Source organism: Lathamus discolor, chromosome Z (genome assembly GCF_037157495.1).
Source record: "Lathamus discolor isolate bLatDis1 chromosome Z, bLatDis1.hap1, whole genome shotgun sequence".
In the NCBI taxonomy this organism is placed as follows: domain Eukaryota; kingdom Metazoa; phylum Chordata; class Aves; order Psittaciformes; family Psittacidae; genus Lathamus; species Lathamus discolor.
The window spans coordinates 97,056,598-97,071,730 of record NC_088909.1 but is presented as its reverse complement, the minus strand read 5'-3'; the positions used below and the strand labels follow the sequence as shown (position 1 = coordinate 97,071,730).

The following is a 15,133-nucleotide window of genomic DNA, read 5'->3' as shown; positions in this document are numbered from 1 at the left end:
AGCAGAGCAGCAAGCATCTTTGGCCAGCTTGTAAGAGGTTCTGCTAAACAGCTCTTAGAGATCACCCTGACAGCTATTTCAAAACTCCAGTATAGATGGACTGTTAATTTTAGCTGGACAAGCAAGTGGCCATTTAGATGTTTAACTCAAGTACTGGTAAACATACTCCTTTACTCAAGCACCAAGACAGTCAATCTTGTTGCCCTGCAGAGGGAGGGGGAAAAAAAAAACAACACCCAAAAAACCCCAATCAACCAACCAACAAAAAACAGGAAAAAGGGAAATCAGCAATTCTCTGTGAGGCACAATAAGGCCTGTATTTCAAGCTGGATATCAACTCCTTTTCAACAAATTGTTTTCAATCTGTTAACTGCACAAATCAAAGAGCATTAGAAGTAAGCAACCATGCACCCATTGTATTTAATTCAGTGGTACATAAGGCTGATAGTTACAGGTCAGTCTCAAGTATTAAAGATTAATCTAAACCAGTAACTTTCTAATGTATTTATTCTTTTCAGCCATCTGCAATAAAAGGAATGTAAAATTTGTTCTGAACAAGAGCTAAATGTTCTAATTCAGTGTTCCAAGCATCAGTCTAAACCTCCTTCAAAGTTGGAATAAACAAGTTGAATTAGTGAAACTTAAGGCAATGCAATTTAAGGAGCTGGCTTCCAGGGTGCTGCAAAAAGGAACAAAAAAGCATCTTTAGTATCAACAGACTCAGGCTGAGCAACCTGTGGGACAAACTTCTCCTGACAATTTACTAAGTTAGCTGAGGTTTTACTTTTTTACTGTGGGACAGCACTTGTGGAACAGGCCTAATGCAAGAAGCTGCAGAAAGACTTAAGAACTTGCTCTCAGGCAGCTATAGTAAGAACATATGAGAAAATGTTTAGCAAGTTCTGAACTCCTAGTGCCAAGTGAACCATAAAATTGAATTATGGAAGACAGAATCAACAGCCACACTGATGTTTGATAGGAAGAGTTGCTCTGTTTAATGTCATTAGGTAACATCACTTGAGATACTACAGTTTTACATAACAGTGTAACATCCATAAGTGTCTACATTTCCAGTTTGAGACAAATACTTGAAATTCATAGCTTTTTTGCATTACAGAAAGTGCAAGAGGTTTATATACAGGAAACTATTGCATGACTGGCTGAATTGAGTACTAAGGCTGTGTTCAAGTTGACTTTCTTAGCTCTTCAGCAGCTGATTAGGCATTTGATTTAACAATACTATTTCAAGTTTATACTTGGTATCATCAGAAAAACCTCCTATACACCAGCAATCCCCACTGGCCAAGAATGCAGCTGTTATGGCCAGTTATAGCCAGCTGATCTAGAGATCTGTTAGTAAAGAGATTCCTTAGAAAAGGCAGTTTTCAAGAAATGGAAGACTACCACACATTAATGGCACAGAGGTGGCAGATCTGTTCACAAGGAATCTAGGCCTGGTATGAAGCCATGATTGTCTTTTTGCTTACTAACACACTGGAAATATGTCACACTGCACCATGTGACAACTGAAACTGAGCAACATCAGGGACATTCACTGAGATACACGCAAGAAGCCTATCTGCCTGTTCCATTTGTCTGCCAAGCCACATTCATAGAAAAGTAATCCTAGTGGATTTCCCTCCCTGAAAAAAAGATCCCCATATTAGCACCAAGAGAATAGTTAGTATCCATGACTACTTCAATGTGCTGCAAGAAGTATTTCAGCTTATCTGACCCTACAGTATAGATCTCTCATACTCAGGACTCCCACAGTTCTGTTACAGACCCCATAGTTAGTCCCTTTATTAAACATTCATGGTAGAATGATAATTTTACCATTAAATAGACAAATACTAGAGTTACTATTTTCCTTTCCATACAGTTTACATCTTTGGCTCAGAGACCAAGTCATATGACCAGTCACCAATTACAGCTCAGTAGTATCCACTTAACTAGGTGCTGCTGTATTAACAGGCAAATGACCTAGATTTAGTTGTGGAACTTTAGCTACTAATTCAATTCCCTTCTTCACTTCTTCCTCAGGTACATTCAGTTCCTGTATTTTAAGACAGTAAGTGCTATAGAAAGAAGAATTGCAGTGACCATGTTCACAAGACCTAGTGTTTCTAAGCTCTTCTGTGGAAAACTGCAAAGAACTAAAGTAAAATTAGCATCCACCAATTTGAATTTGGGTCTCCAAGTCAAACTCCAGTCCAGCTCTCCATTTGCTTTGCCCTGAATAATCATCTTCACAGCATGTTCTTTGAGAGTTTGTGTTTCAATCCACCTGGAAGTATTTAGATTACAGACATCATGGAACAGCAACAGTGGCAGACAGCAAAGTGAAACATAGAAAAATCATGTTGAGAAGAGATCCAGTTACTCCATTTGTCCTTTTCCGGTTATACCTAGTGTGATGAAAAAGACTTAGGGTTAGGATAGCTATAAGTTATAGTTTAATTGTTTAAACTTGCTTAGAGCCACACAGAACAAAACTAAGGCAATAAATAGCAACACTTGTCTTCTAAGTTTTCCCCTCATACACTGTCTGGCTTCTAACAGAAGCATGGCAGAAAAATAGAATTGCTAGTTTGACAGTTTGTTTAGTCAATGGTACAAAAGTTAGAGTTACATTAGTTTCTAGTAACCAAAGCCCTCACAACAGCCCTTACTCTGTTTTTACTCCAATTCACCCAGAGTACAAACCTGCAACTATTCAGGGGATTAAGCTTCAGAAATTTGTATGGGGTGCTGCGTTCTAACACTCTCCTAGAGAGATATCTGAAGGAATTTAGTCAGCCCCTCTGAGTTTTGCAGTACGTAACTACTCATTAACTTTACTGAAGTAAAAAGTTGGGTTCTATTGTGGCCTTGAAACCTAAGCCTGTGGAAGAATAAGTCTTTATTTCTAAGAAAGTGAAGCTGGCTGGGCTTAGCTGGGATGCAGCTATGTACAAGTCTGAGTAGAGGATTTCTAGCAGGTGTTCTTCTACAGGCTGCTCACCATACTTCAGAGAAGTACTAGAGTTAAGCTAGAGTAGATTTTAGCCAGCTCTTTACCAAAGGTTTTACGAATCAATTTCAGAGAATGAAGTAGGTTGCCTTATTAGTGAAAGACTTACCTGATCTATACAAATGGGTTGCCGAAAGAATCGCCGAAAGAATCAGAAGGTGGTTTCTGAGATTCTCTCTAGGGAAAAAGAGATCATGAACTGTTATAGTGGGTTTCAAGGTTTCACCAGGTTTACTCTGTATGGCTGTATCAGCTAGCTCCTGTTCCAAACACCTTCTGGATAGAATACTGCAGAGTCCCTGTTGAGTATACATTAAGTGTACTGTGCTACCAAGACAAAAGGGCTCTAAAGCCATGTTAGCAGTCATCCTAGTCTAAATCGGGGTATCTTCCAGAAAAGCCACATGTGATGCCTGAACACTTATTTGAGCTGAACCAGTGTAGTTATGATGAGATTTATTTTAACCAGATGCTAAATGTCTTAAGACAGCATTCAGGAACAGATCCAGAGTTTTCACCAAGGGTTTGAAGAAGTGATGTGATTAAGCCTCTTCTTCCCCCAGGGGGTAATGAGGATGTTCAGCACGGGAGCTGCACAGTCTGCACTGCTCAGTCTATTCTACAGAAAGGCAAGTATAACTAAAGTGGAAGACTTCTGCAGCTACCTGATTTTACAGTCTTTTATAGAAACTCCCAATACTGACGAAATTCCTGCTAGCGCTTGCAGTGTGGGGAACTGGGTATGGACCCAAGCCAAATGGAATCATACTTTGTTGCCTTCTTGCACAAGTGCCCTATCTTAGATTAATTATTAGCCTCACACATACAAAAATTTTTGTTCTACAGTCTCTAAAACCAGAACTAAGCCAATAGTCAAACACAGACATCCCTCTTAAGGGGAGAAACACTGGTTGGGTTGGTTTTGGGTTAGTTTTTCTGTTTGCTTGTTTTTTGTTACTACTTACAGATGAGGTACTGAAAAAGTCTGTTTTAGCTTGACTTTCAAATAGGACATCAGTAGGCAGCACACTTTGTTGGTGAACAGACTTCAGTGGTTCTAAGGAAAAGAAACATACTGCTGTAATCACTTAAAAGCTTTAACAAGTCCTCAGCTCTGTCTGAGCAACACCAGAGCTCACAGATTCATAGAATAGTACATGAAAAAGTCCACATAAAAAGTTGCTTTGAGTGATCTCATGATTTTCTCTCCTGCTTGTCCCTAATGACACTTAAGCTAGCTGGGACATTAGACTTCTAACACTGTACAGACCTATTTTTCCTCATTCTATTCAAATAGTTTAGGCACTAGGTGTCAGTGTTTGGCCACTGACATTGATCAATTCTGCAACATTATGAAGGGAGACAGCCCTTCAGCCTGGTTTCAGTAATCACTGAATCAAATTTTTAGTTCTGTCAAAAATAAAAAAAAGACTAGTGATCAGTCATCCCAATCCCTGAGCAGCTCTCCAAGGAAAAAAAAAAAAAGAAAAAAGATTTCACCAGTCATTTTGGCAGACAGCTTGTTAGCTTCCATATCATCATGATCTGTACTATCTTGAATGCCTACTTTGCTACTAAAATAATTGCTGAAAGCTCCAGAAGCACCTGGAAGGTTTTGCTGCTCTCCTCTTCTCGCTGGTACTGCAGGTGGCTTTGTCAGATGGAAGTCTTTGAACATTTCCTTGACATCCTTCATCTCTTTATCACCAAGAGGATCCAGACCAATAAAGGCATCACTTTCTTTCTTGGAAAGCTCCCTCTGAGGTGCAGTTCTAGGTGGTGGCTGAGGTGGGCTGGTGGTTGTTGTTGGCATGGAGGGCAGTACAGGCTGGATCTGAGCAGGTAGTGCTGAAGATGGGAACACATTACTCTGGAAGGGATTTACAGCACTTGATTGCTTCACCCATGGATTAGATGGTATTTGTGCTGGCTGTGCCCAGAGACCAGAGGGCTGAGAGGCTGCTGGAGCAAAAGGTGCAGGTTGACTCCAGCTTGGTGCTGTTTGAGTAAAGGTAAATGGCTGAGTAAATCCTGTAGACTGAGCAGCCATCACAGATCCAGAAAAGGGTGAGGAAGCCGGGGTGAAAGCAGTTGTCTGTGCACTCCATGGTGAAGTTATTGCCATGCCACCTGGGGGGAGGGTGAGATTGTTGTTATACAGCACTTCAACAATCAGAAGACCTCAAGAAGGAGGGTATCAATTCCACTGAGGGTACCAGCAAAACACATTTCATGTACTGTTTATGAAAGTGTGTTGATTTACACTTAAAAATCAAATAATTTGGGGAGGAGAGCAGGAGGTTAACATTTTTGACTTTGCTCCATTTCAGTCACCAAAAAACAGAATTGAGATTGAGATAATAAAAAAAAGAAACTTTTATTATATAGTCCCAGCACAGAAGTGACAGATGCATTTGCCAAATAGTTACTTCTGTGCAAATGATAACTAAAACTCTGCAGCATCCTGAGTTGTGCCTGGCACACTTGAACCTTGTGTACCTGAAGAAAAGTCTATTATCAAAGGTAAAGCAAAAAATGCTGTTCTAGTTAAAGATGCAGAGTTTATGCCTCTATTTGCAGAACTTAATAGTTAAGGCAGACAGTACATGGATTAAAGGCACCACACTACATATGAAGGAAAACTAGAACCCCTGTTTTGGTGTTAGCAGATAATCTTAGATGGGAACAAGACCTTCACTTGGTGAACTAACCTAGACCAGCCAGCAGAGGTGCTGTGGTATGATTTGTTTTGAAGAGGTCCGGTGGCACAGGTCCTGTTTGTGCCACTGAGGTCAAGCTAAGGCTCTTTTTATTTGGCACAAAGAAGTCCGAGCTAAATAAGCTTTCTGATGCATTCTAGAAAGGAGGAAAAAAAAAAAAAAAGGCTTAGTGAGATGGCATGGCAAAACACATGCTAGATGATCAAGACCCACCAGTCCAGAGCTATGAGCTTCTTTAACTGCTAGAGGAGAGATGGAGGCTTTGGTGCATCCTCTAGAGACCATGTGTAAGAGTTTCAAACTACACCATTTTGTTCACACCTACTGAAATGCATGGCATTAAGTAGGTATAATATATAGTAGTTGAAAGTAAACAGCAGAATAAGATTTAAAGGGACTGCATTATTTGCTATCATAATGAGCTTTGCTCTTATCTCCACCCCTCTAAATATTCCTGCTCAGTCTACAGTGACCTCTGCAGCTGCGGCGAGGCTACCAGCAGAGTCTTGCATCATTTGAGTGCAAAACAAATGCAGCTGACCAAAAGCCACACTTATGTCTTATCAAGCAAGTTGCTGAAATTGCCCTCAGCAGACAGGTGCTGAGAAACTATATAGACGTCTGCAAGTTAATATTCATACCTTGTTGTTATGATATACAGGTTGATGGGCATACAGCTGCCTTAACAGGTTTGGCATTTATATTAAGTATCAGTGTATATAGCAGCATACTTACCTTCGCAGACCTTTACAGAAGAACGGCAGCATTAAGAAAGAGAGTATATAATTTAGTGGTCATAGCTACTATGAAACATTCATGAGTGTTAGAATGTACCATGGCTGCAGAGATGTTAGAGTAAGCACAACAGGTAGAAAGGAAGTAGATGTGCTGTGAAGCTATTTAGCCAGTAACACAGTACAAGGAAAGAAAAGATTCCTTCACCCAGCTTCTGAGTAGCAGCATTTTAACATTTTAATATAGCATTTATATTTTATATTATATTATTTATATTTTAACATAGCATTTTAATTAACACTATTAATTACTTGAACATTGTTCACCTTGACAGACCTCCTTCCTCTTCCTGGCTTGGTGCTTTGTGGTGGTGGGCTAATTGTTATGGGCTCATGTGACATGAATTGTATATTGCTTTCAGAATCCAGCTTTACTCCATTCTGCAGAGATACTCCTTTGGAAGTGCCTTCCACAAACAGGTTTGCCAGGGCTTTAAGAGCATCATTCTGTTCACTCTCTGGTACCCCATCTGGAGTTTTTGCTGCAGGTGACTTACTCTCAAGTGGCCACTGGTATGTTAGGGCTTCTTGTTTGCTAGTTCTATTAGAGATCTGGTCAAACTCTTTACCAAAGGAGTCAATATCACCACCTGAAGGATCATTACACACCGGTGTCAAGGTATTCAGACTTTCCTTCTTCTGAACAGATTTTAGAGAATCAATTGAAGGTGGTGCAGATTGGTCTGGCTGTGCAAAAGGATCATCACTGAAAGGGTCTGGATTAGGTGTAGGAAAAAAGCTGAGATTGGTAGAGAAAGAACTCGCAGGCAAGAAGTGTGGCTGTGGCTTTGGTGGTGGAAGAGAGGTTGTGCTGCCGTTCAAGAAGAGATCCTCTTTTGTAAAAGTCTGTTTGGTTTCAATTTCAGAATTTAGATCCACTAAAAGAATCTCTTTAGCTTCCTATTTGTCCAGAAAGAAAAACAAAGTTAGTTTTATGTAGGACTTGCTGCATAGTATACAAATTCAAGGAAAACAGCTGCAAAAAGAGAGAACCAAGTATCCAATGCATTATACTAATAAGTATTAAGTATAACAGAGACATTGCACTAGAGCTTCATCTTGTAAGTCATTAAGGCAAGCACTACTGGCTGTCATCAAGTCACAGCTACTTGTTTTTAGCATGGAGGTTCTGAAACTACCTGTTTAAAAAAAAATAAAAATCACTAAACATCACATGTCAAATGCTTATTCTATGGATCAGGGACTGCTCATCAAGCACTAATTACAGCTAAGCTTTCACTGAAGTCAAGAACTCTTGTTTGAGTTCTAGTCCTTTGTTTTGACAAGCTGTAAAATCACACTGCCTTAGTGTGATTCCAAGTTGCAATCTCAGCTTCAGAGTAAGACTAGAGAGCTATTTGACAGTAGAAGATATTACCATGCCATCTCTCCATCAAGCAGGCAATAGAAGCGTAAAGACTTGGTCACTAGCTGGCTTGACAGCACCAATTGTATCACACCTGATAGTGTCTTACAGTGTCAGAATAAACTGGTAAGATTTCAGGGTCATATGACCTATGACAAGATTTATGCACATTTCTGTGGAGTTAAGCCACATCTTGAAGTAGGGGTACTGACCTAGAATGGCCAGGAGTCAACTCCAAGTGACTTACTTAAGTCTTACTTGGGTTCACTTGTCCATACAGATGAGGAGGATATCTTTACCTGGGAGTGTAGTGATATGATGAAGAGTAATGGTTTTAAAATGAGAGTAGATGTAAACTAGATATAAGGAATAACTTATTCACTGTGAGGGTGGTGGGGCACTGGCATGGGTTGCCCAGAGAAGCTGTGGCTGCCCCATCGCTGGCAGTGCTCCAAGGCCAGGCTGGATAGGGCTTGGAGCAACTTGGTCTGTCTATGTGTCCCTGCTCCTGGCAGGAGGGTTGGAACTGGACGATCTTTTGGTTTCCAGCCCAAATCCAATCCATTCTGATTCTATGACTAGCAATACAATATTATCTCTGTCATGACGTCTCATGTGAACTCTGCTGGACAAAAATGACATGAGTTACTGTAGTCAGTAAGTAGATACTATTATATCCCTAAGACACTACTACACTGATAACTAGACAAATGTCTCAGTCAAATCAGAAACCAGGATTAACAAAATAAAACCAGATCTTATTACTAGGACTAAGTTTGCTCTCAAAGCATAATCCAAGAAAGCTAGGCTAGATTCTACTTACTGTGGGACTGCTCATATCAGGAGGTGTTGACATATCCCCAAATAAGTCCATCTGGTCAATTCCCTTGAAGCCAGAAATATTGAAAGAATTGGTATCTATTACAGTTCTTGCAAGAGCAAGAGTCAAACATCATGCAGATCTACTGTAAACTCATCTATAAATACTGCAGCTCCCACACAGTACGGAGACAGTTATGAACTCCTTAGTGGCATCAGCATGAAGTTCTAAAATTTAACCTACCAGTTTCATTTTGTCAGCTTGATCAGCAGGTGGTGCTTCGCCACTACTCTGTAACAGATGGATAACTGTGTCAGCAACAACTGGATTACCAAAATTTGCCTTAAGCAAGGGACTTGCGAGCTTCAAAGAGCTAGTGATGAAAAGGCGAAGTATAAGGGAGGTCACTACTCAGTATTAGTTCTGTAGGTCCCTTTTACTCCCATTTAAATGTAAATGGGTACCTCACATTGCCTCCATATTGCTGGCAGTATAAAGGAAGTCAAAAGCTAGTTGTGTTGCAGCAGCATACCTTAACAAGTGAGACTAAGTTGGAGTGACTTACCTCAGTCTTATCCGCTTCTTCACTCTAAAGAGGAAAAGAGGGCTTTTAGTACCCAGACATCATGGAGAATATCCAAAGCCTTTCACTTTGGAGAGCTAACCAGATCTAGGAGGTAATTAAACTGGGGATACAATTACTAAACAATAGCTTAGACTGATTCTGGATTTAGACAGACCTCAGAGTCAAGTCTAACAAGAGCCCAATAGCCAAGCCAAAGCTGAAGCAAGCTTTATTTCTATGCAGACTAATGTAGTTTTTCTAATTTTACTTGCCTTTTTCTTGTCTTCCTCTTGTTTCTTCTTCATATTATATATTAGTTGGAAAAGGTCCTTAAGATCAACAACAAGAGACTCAGCCTGAAAAAGAATGTAGTTTTTAGGCCTTGTACTACTTCTCCCTGGACTTCTAAAGCAAGCTGTGCAGCAGGCTGAACTTTTTTAAATGTTAAGATAATAGGAAAAGCAAGAGTTTAAAGGACTGTCTAGTCTACATACAAGAGAGCTTATGCAGAATCCAAGGGTCACAATCAACTTAAAACTGATGTTAACTCCACAGGGAAAGTTGCTGTATTTGTGCTATGCCATGTTTTTGCTAAGAAGTTACAGCACAAGATTTCAGAAGTGCATGGCAACCTCTAATCTTATTTCCTTGGAAGTGCAAAGTTTATCCAAGCCTTTTGGTAGTCTCATGAAGAAAAGCATTTTGCATCCATCTGTTTTCACCACCTCGAACACTGAACCTGGGGAAAGCTTCTATAGCTAGTACTACATTACTTTAAACAGGATGCAAATAATAAATAAGGAAAACAAGTATAAGGTAAGATTATCATCACCTCAAATGCATAGAGCAGATACCAGCTTTAAGTGGTATTTGTATCACAATGACAATTTGGTGCAAGTTAGATTACAATTTAGCATGAATTAGAAAGGCACTGCATTCCCTGCACACACATTAACAAGAATGTCTTGAGTCATTACTGAGGTAGTGGCAGGCTCAGCTATATTGATTTGGAACTTTTGCTTGAGGAATATAGCAACTGTGTCAGTGCTTAGAGCAGGACAAGTCCGCCTTTGCAACCACTACCATTGGCTGAAGCAGAGAATCTGGTGAACAGATCTCACTGTTTATGTCTGAGCATCATCCTTTCCTAGCTGATGGTTTTAGGCTTTCGCCATTTCAACAATTACCAACTCTGATAAACAGTACAGCTGCAGCAGCCATCTAGAGGAGCTGCAGCAGCCGTCACTTCTTAGCTAGACAAGTTTGTGTTAAAAACAACTAGCAGCAAGTCAAGAGCATCTACAGCTTGGTTAAGCTCGTAGGCTGACAAGTAGCACCCCACGGTGAAAAGCTCTAAGAACAGACTCAACTCCAGAGAACACATAGAGAGCTTTTGTATTTAATCTACAATTCCAGTGAAGCCAGTATAACACAGGCCTCAAACTAATAAAAACAGGTTTAAGAGAAGGTGTTACATGCTCCAACAAGGAGGCCCTCTGTTCTGCCCATAAAGGGTCTGAAGCTGCCAACAGGTTCTCCAGGAGGAGAAGCAGGGATGTCTGTGGAGACATTACTAGCTTTGAAGATGTGGCTCCCTGCCCATGGCAGGGGGGTTGGAACTAGGTGATCTTAAGGTCCTTTCCAACTCTAGCTATTCTATGATTCTATGATTCCAAGTCATTATAGTGTCTATTATAAAAACATCATAAAGCAAGCTAATAAATTATAAATATCTAACTTAAGTTCAGGTCATTAAGGAAACTCCGTAATACTCAGCAGTAATTCCAAGTAGCTTGTTTCCAATACTGCTTAGGTACACATTCTCTTCAGAGAGACAAACACTGCATATAGGATCTCTTCATGGGGAGGAACTTATCACGGAAGGATCAGAATGCCTCCCAGAAGCAAGTCAAGGAAGACCAGACCTACCATTCACTGGCCCCAGAAACAGTATTGCAGTTGAGTAAGCATGTTTTCACTGCTGTGCAAGATAAAGCAGCATGTGAACTAGACTAGTGGAGTTCTAACATACTTCCTGTTAATTCTGAGTAAATCTTAGGCTACTTGACTCAAGAAATAGCATTCTCATTGAGAATAGCAGGACACCGTACAGGAAAGCCTATGACAGTGGCTCCCGTTCACCTCACTAATGGACAAACTAAGGAAGGTTAATTATAGCAAGCAAGGCTACTTGATGTTTTTTTCTTCAGGACTACAGAAAAGCTGAACAAGATAGGAGTCATTGGTAACACAGTCAATTCCTACTGCCCACCTCCAGGAGAAGAGTCAATTCTTCCGTGTTGGTATTCCCCTGTACCTTACAGGGCTACCAGCAAAGTAATACACTTATCACACACAAAGCATTCACACAATAGCATCACCTACAACAAGTAGAAAAGGGTGTCTGATCCATACCTGTTGAGCTGTTTTTATAGCAAAAAACTGGTGCTGGCCTTCTCCTCCACATATATAGCCAAAGGCACGATTGTCTGTCACATCCCGAGCAATAAAGGAGATTTTGTTTACTGGATGTTCATGTTCTATGACCTAGGATTGGAGGAGGAAAAATGGTTTAAATTGCTAGGGACATAATAGCTGATTTTCTCTGTAATTAGAATGATTGAGACAATTATAAGACTTCAGTTCAAGACTCATTTATCAGATTTCAATTAACTACAATAAGATGTAGCTATCTTCCTGGCAGGAGGCATTACCAGCCATTTCACAAGCCACTTTTCACATGTGGAAAGGTGGACATGATGCCATAAGGAATCTAGTTCAGATGGTCTAACTTCCAAGCACCTCACATGCTTTAAGAATCACATTAAGGGAGTAAATCATATCTTACCCCAGTTTTCTCATCTATTATTTTGATACCAGAGAGGGAGATATTCACTGAGATCTTCTGCTTGTGTTGACCCTGGGAACGGGCTGCTGCTGCCATTCCCTAGAAAGGGTGAATATCAAACAATTGATGAGATTTGTGTTAGATTGAGTTTAAGACTGTTCCCTTACATTCCCCATGAGCCCAGGGCTGTGACCATGTTAGTGCTAATCTAGTTATTCTTATGCAACTGTACAATTCAAGCAGCATTCCTCTTGCAACATACTCCTGACTAGGTTTGAGGCATAACTCAGAACTAGGTTGTGGTTCCCCTGTAAATGTTTTAGAGTTTTAAAACTTATTTTACTTCACTAAACTGCTGCAGTAGCAGCACCTTTATGAGCTTTCTCAGCCTGATTTGAAGCTATGTGAGTGTTATGAACTTCACAAATAACTTCCTGTTGCAGTCTCATTTATTCTTTGGCTTATTTGTATCTCTGGGTGTCACTATTGCCACAGGATGCCAATTTGTGCTTTGAGGTCAGCGTTAAATTGCACAGTTCCTCCCTCCTCATCCAAAACCCAAGGTCATTGATCAAGTTCATCCTATTAGCATCCATATTGGATGCCTACAAGAGAACCAAAGGAGCATTCCCAAGCTATTAGAGAAACATTGTTCTTTGAGTAAGGGGTTATAGTCTTAGAAGTAAGATGCCTCTAGGATGTCCTGTTATTTTACCGTGTTACCATTAAGCTGCATTGAGCTTGTGCCAAAGTAATCATTTGATCTGCTTTCTGAAGGTTGCCCGGGTCTTCCTGACATGCCAGCTCAAGCCCTTACCTTCAGTTTCATCATTGAATCCTGACTCATTTTGTCTCCTCTTGCCTCTGGGACATCATCAATGCCAATCAGTTTAGCTTTGTATCTTACACCATCACCTTTGAATCTAGTCAAGAGAAATTCATCTGTCTTTTCTGACCCTGGAGACAGAGAAAAGTTTGTTGTTTTTTTGTTGTTTGTTTTGTGTTTGGTTGGTTTTGGTTTTTTTTTTTAAAAAAAAGAGATGTTTACATTGGGCTTTGAGTTCCTAAACAACAAAACCATCATGTAAGTACATATTAAAACTGCCCCTCAAGTATAGGTGACTAACAACCCTTAGTCCTTCCAGTGCGATGTGCATGGCAAGATATTTACTCCTTTAAGGTCACTGTACTCTTGTAGAATCTGGCCTCAATTCCAGGCATGGAGCCTAGTGCTTAATATTTGGGGACTTCAGAACAATTGTTTGCCACTTAAAAGAATGAAATATTTATAGGCAACAGCCAAATAGATACAAGTGCTAAGGAAAACACACCAAACAGAAATGATACTTCCCACGACTCTACATGATGTGCAATATGCCTTTCAGATGTTTATACCTAGTTCTGTGCTAGTCAGATCTCTTCTTGGCATGCAAGTATCTCCTAGCTCCTGTGCTAGAACTTTCTATCACCACCATTATTTCCACAAGTCCTGGTATCCCCATCCCTATAATAAATTGGGATTTAAGCTAATGTACTATTTCAGCTGTTGCCATTACTTCTCAGAACTGCTTGTTTTTCTTCTCTGCATGCTCAACATACTTTGACTGTGTACCTCAGCATGTATTTCTCTATGAGGTAATTATATTTACATGAAAATATTTAATCTGGATCTACGATAATGCCCATGAAATGAGTCTTCTAGCTCCTCTGGACAGGAGTCTGTATCTGTACCTAACACATCACTCCCTCTCTGGAAGGAAGTGAGTTCAGGTTCAGACTGACAGCTACCTGGATGGTCCTGGGTTTAGTCACCTCCCTAGGAGGCTTTCACATCTCTGGGATTTTGGTGACTTCTCAGGCTCAGGAAATGAGCCATTTAACAAGAGAAACTGAGAGCTTTAGAGCTTAGAGATAGAAAAAAAAAAAACAACCAAAAACAACCTTTCAAGATAAATCCTGCCTTTCAGTTAGATTAATTTTACTGTATTATTTACTAACTCTCCCAGTCAGCTTGAAACTTCCAAGTTATTTAACTATGTTGTGATAGTGATTGCAGTTTTAGGCAAGTGAAAGATTAAGGATACTGACTGGAAGAGGTGTTCAAGAGTTAAGAATTTCCTACCTTTCTTTTTTTCCTTCTTTGAGTGTTGTGCTTTTGGTGGAGTCTGTTGCTCAGGCTGGTTATTGCTAGTTGTTTCAGCTTCAGTAGACATGATGAGAGGGTGGTCACGTATGCTTTCTGTAGTTTAAAAAAAAATAATAATAAAAAAAATTAATAGGCAGACATAATATTTTACCTTGAGAAAGAAAATATTAAGCTTGTTAGTCCAGCTTCATTCTGCTGGACACTGGAGCCTGCTAATGGCTGGAAGCTTCAGTAGTGATCATACAGGAAGTCCAACTCAATATCTACAGGCTACAGAGAACATGAAATTATGTCCAGTAGGTGATGACCCCTCACCTCAGTAATGCTTGATCAGTAGATCACACTGACCTACAACCACAGGCTGCACTTGCATCACACTGTTTTAATCTGTCAGCTTTTAGCTTTTTACCCTTTAAAGCTATTTATAGAACCCCAGATATTTTGCTCTATTCTCCTCCAGCACTTGCCAGCTGCATCTCTGTAGTAGGATAGGAGAGAATGCAAGAAACACTTGCTATGATCTATTTCAAACAGCCCTAAAGATGAGATCAGAACACTCAAAAGAAGCCACTACATCTTATTCGTGTTTCTATAACTAATGGAAGTTTGAGGCTATACCAGTCCCAGTGTAGTCTGGGGCTGCAGACAGACTGCTCCAGGAAAAAAACCAGCAACAAAACCAAAATCCAAACCCAACCAACAAAACAAAGCCCCAGAACAAAACCTGAAATCAAATCCCTACACCATTGTCTTAACACTAATAAACTAACCTTAGTTTTTTTTTTTTTTTTAAAGAAAACCCCTGCAAGTAAACAAACTATGGACTAGTATGACAACTAGTTATAGCCAGGAGACCCTTTT

At 40.1% G+C, this 15,133-nt stretch overlaps 1 protein-coding gene across 5 annotated transcripts; it reads right to left on the bottom strand.

Moving 5' to 3' along the window:
• Positions 1-971: 971 nt before the first annotated feature.
• On the bottom strand, positions 972-14,400 carry DAB2 (DAB adaptor protein 2). 5 transcript variants are annotated; one of them, XM_065662230.1, is made up of 14 exons: positions 14,249-14,400; positions 12,944-13,083; positions 12,127-12,225; positions 11,694-11,825; positions 9,551-9,634; positions 9,279-9,302; positions 8,957-9,004; positions 8,717-8,779; positions 6,795-7,427; positions 5,725-5,869; positions 4,619-5,143; positions 3,979-4,070; positions 3,123-3,190; positions 972-2,408 (listed from the first exon to the last, which is right to left on the bottom strand). In XM_065662230.1, the coding sequence occupies exons 1-13, from the start codon at positions 14,337-14,339 to the stop codon at positions 3,128-3,130; spliced, it is 2,139 nt and encodes a 712-aa protein (XP_065518302.1). In that variant the 5' UTR covers positions 14,340-14,400; the 3' UTR covers positions 972-2,408; positions 3,123-3,127. The 5 variants fall into 5 exon arrangements, with proteins under 5 accessions (XP_065518302.1, XP_065518304.1, XP_065518303.1 ...); XM_065662232.1 differs by lacking the exon at positions 8,717-8,779; XM_065662231.1 differs by lacking the exon at positions 9,279-9,302.
• Between the last annotated feature and the right edge of the window lie 733 nt (positions 14,401-15,133).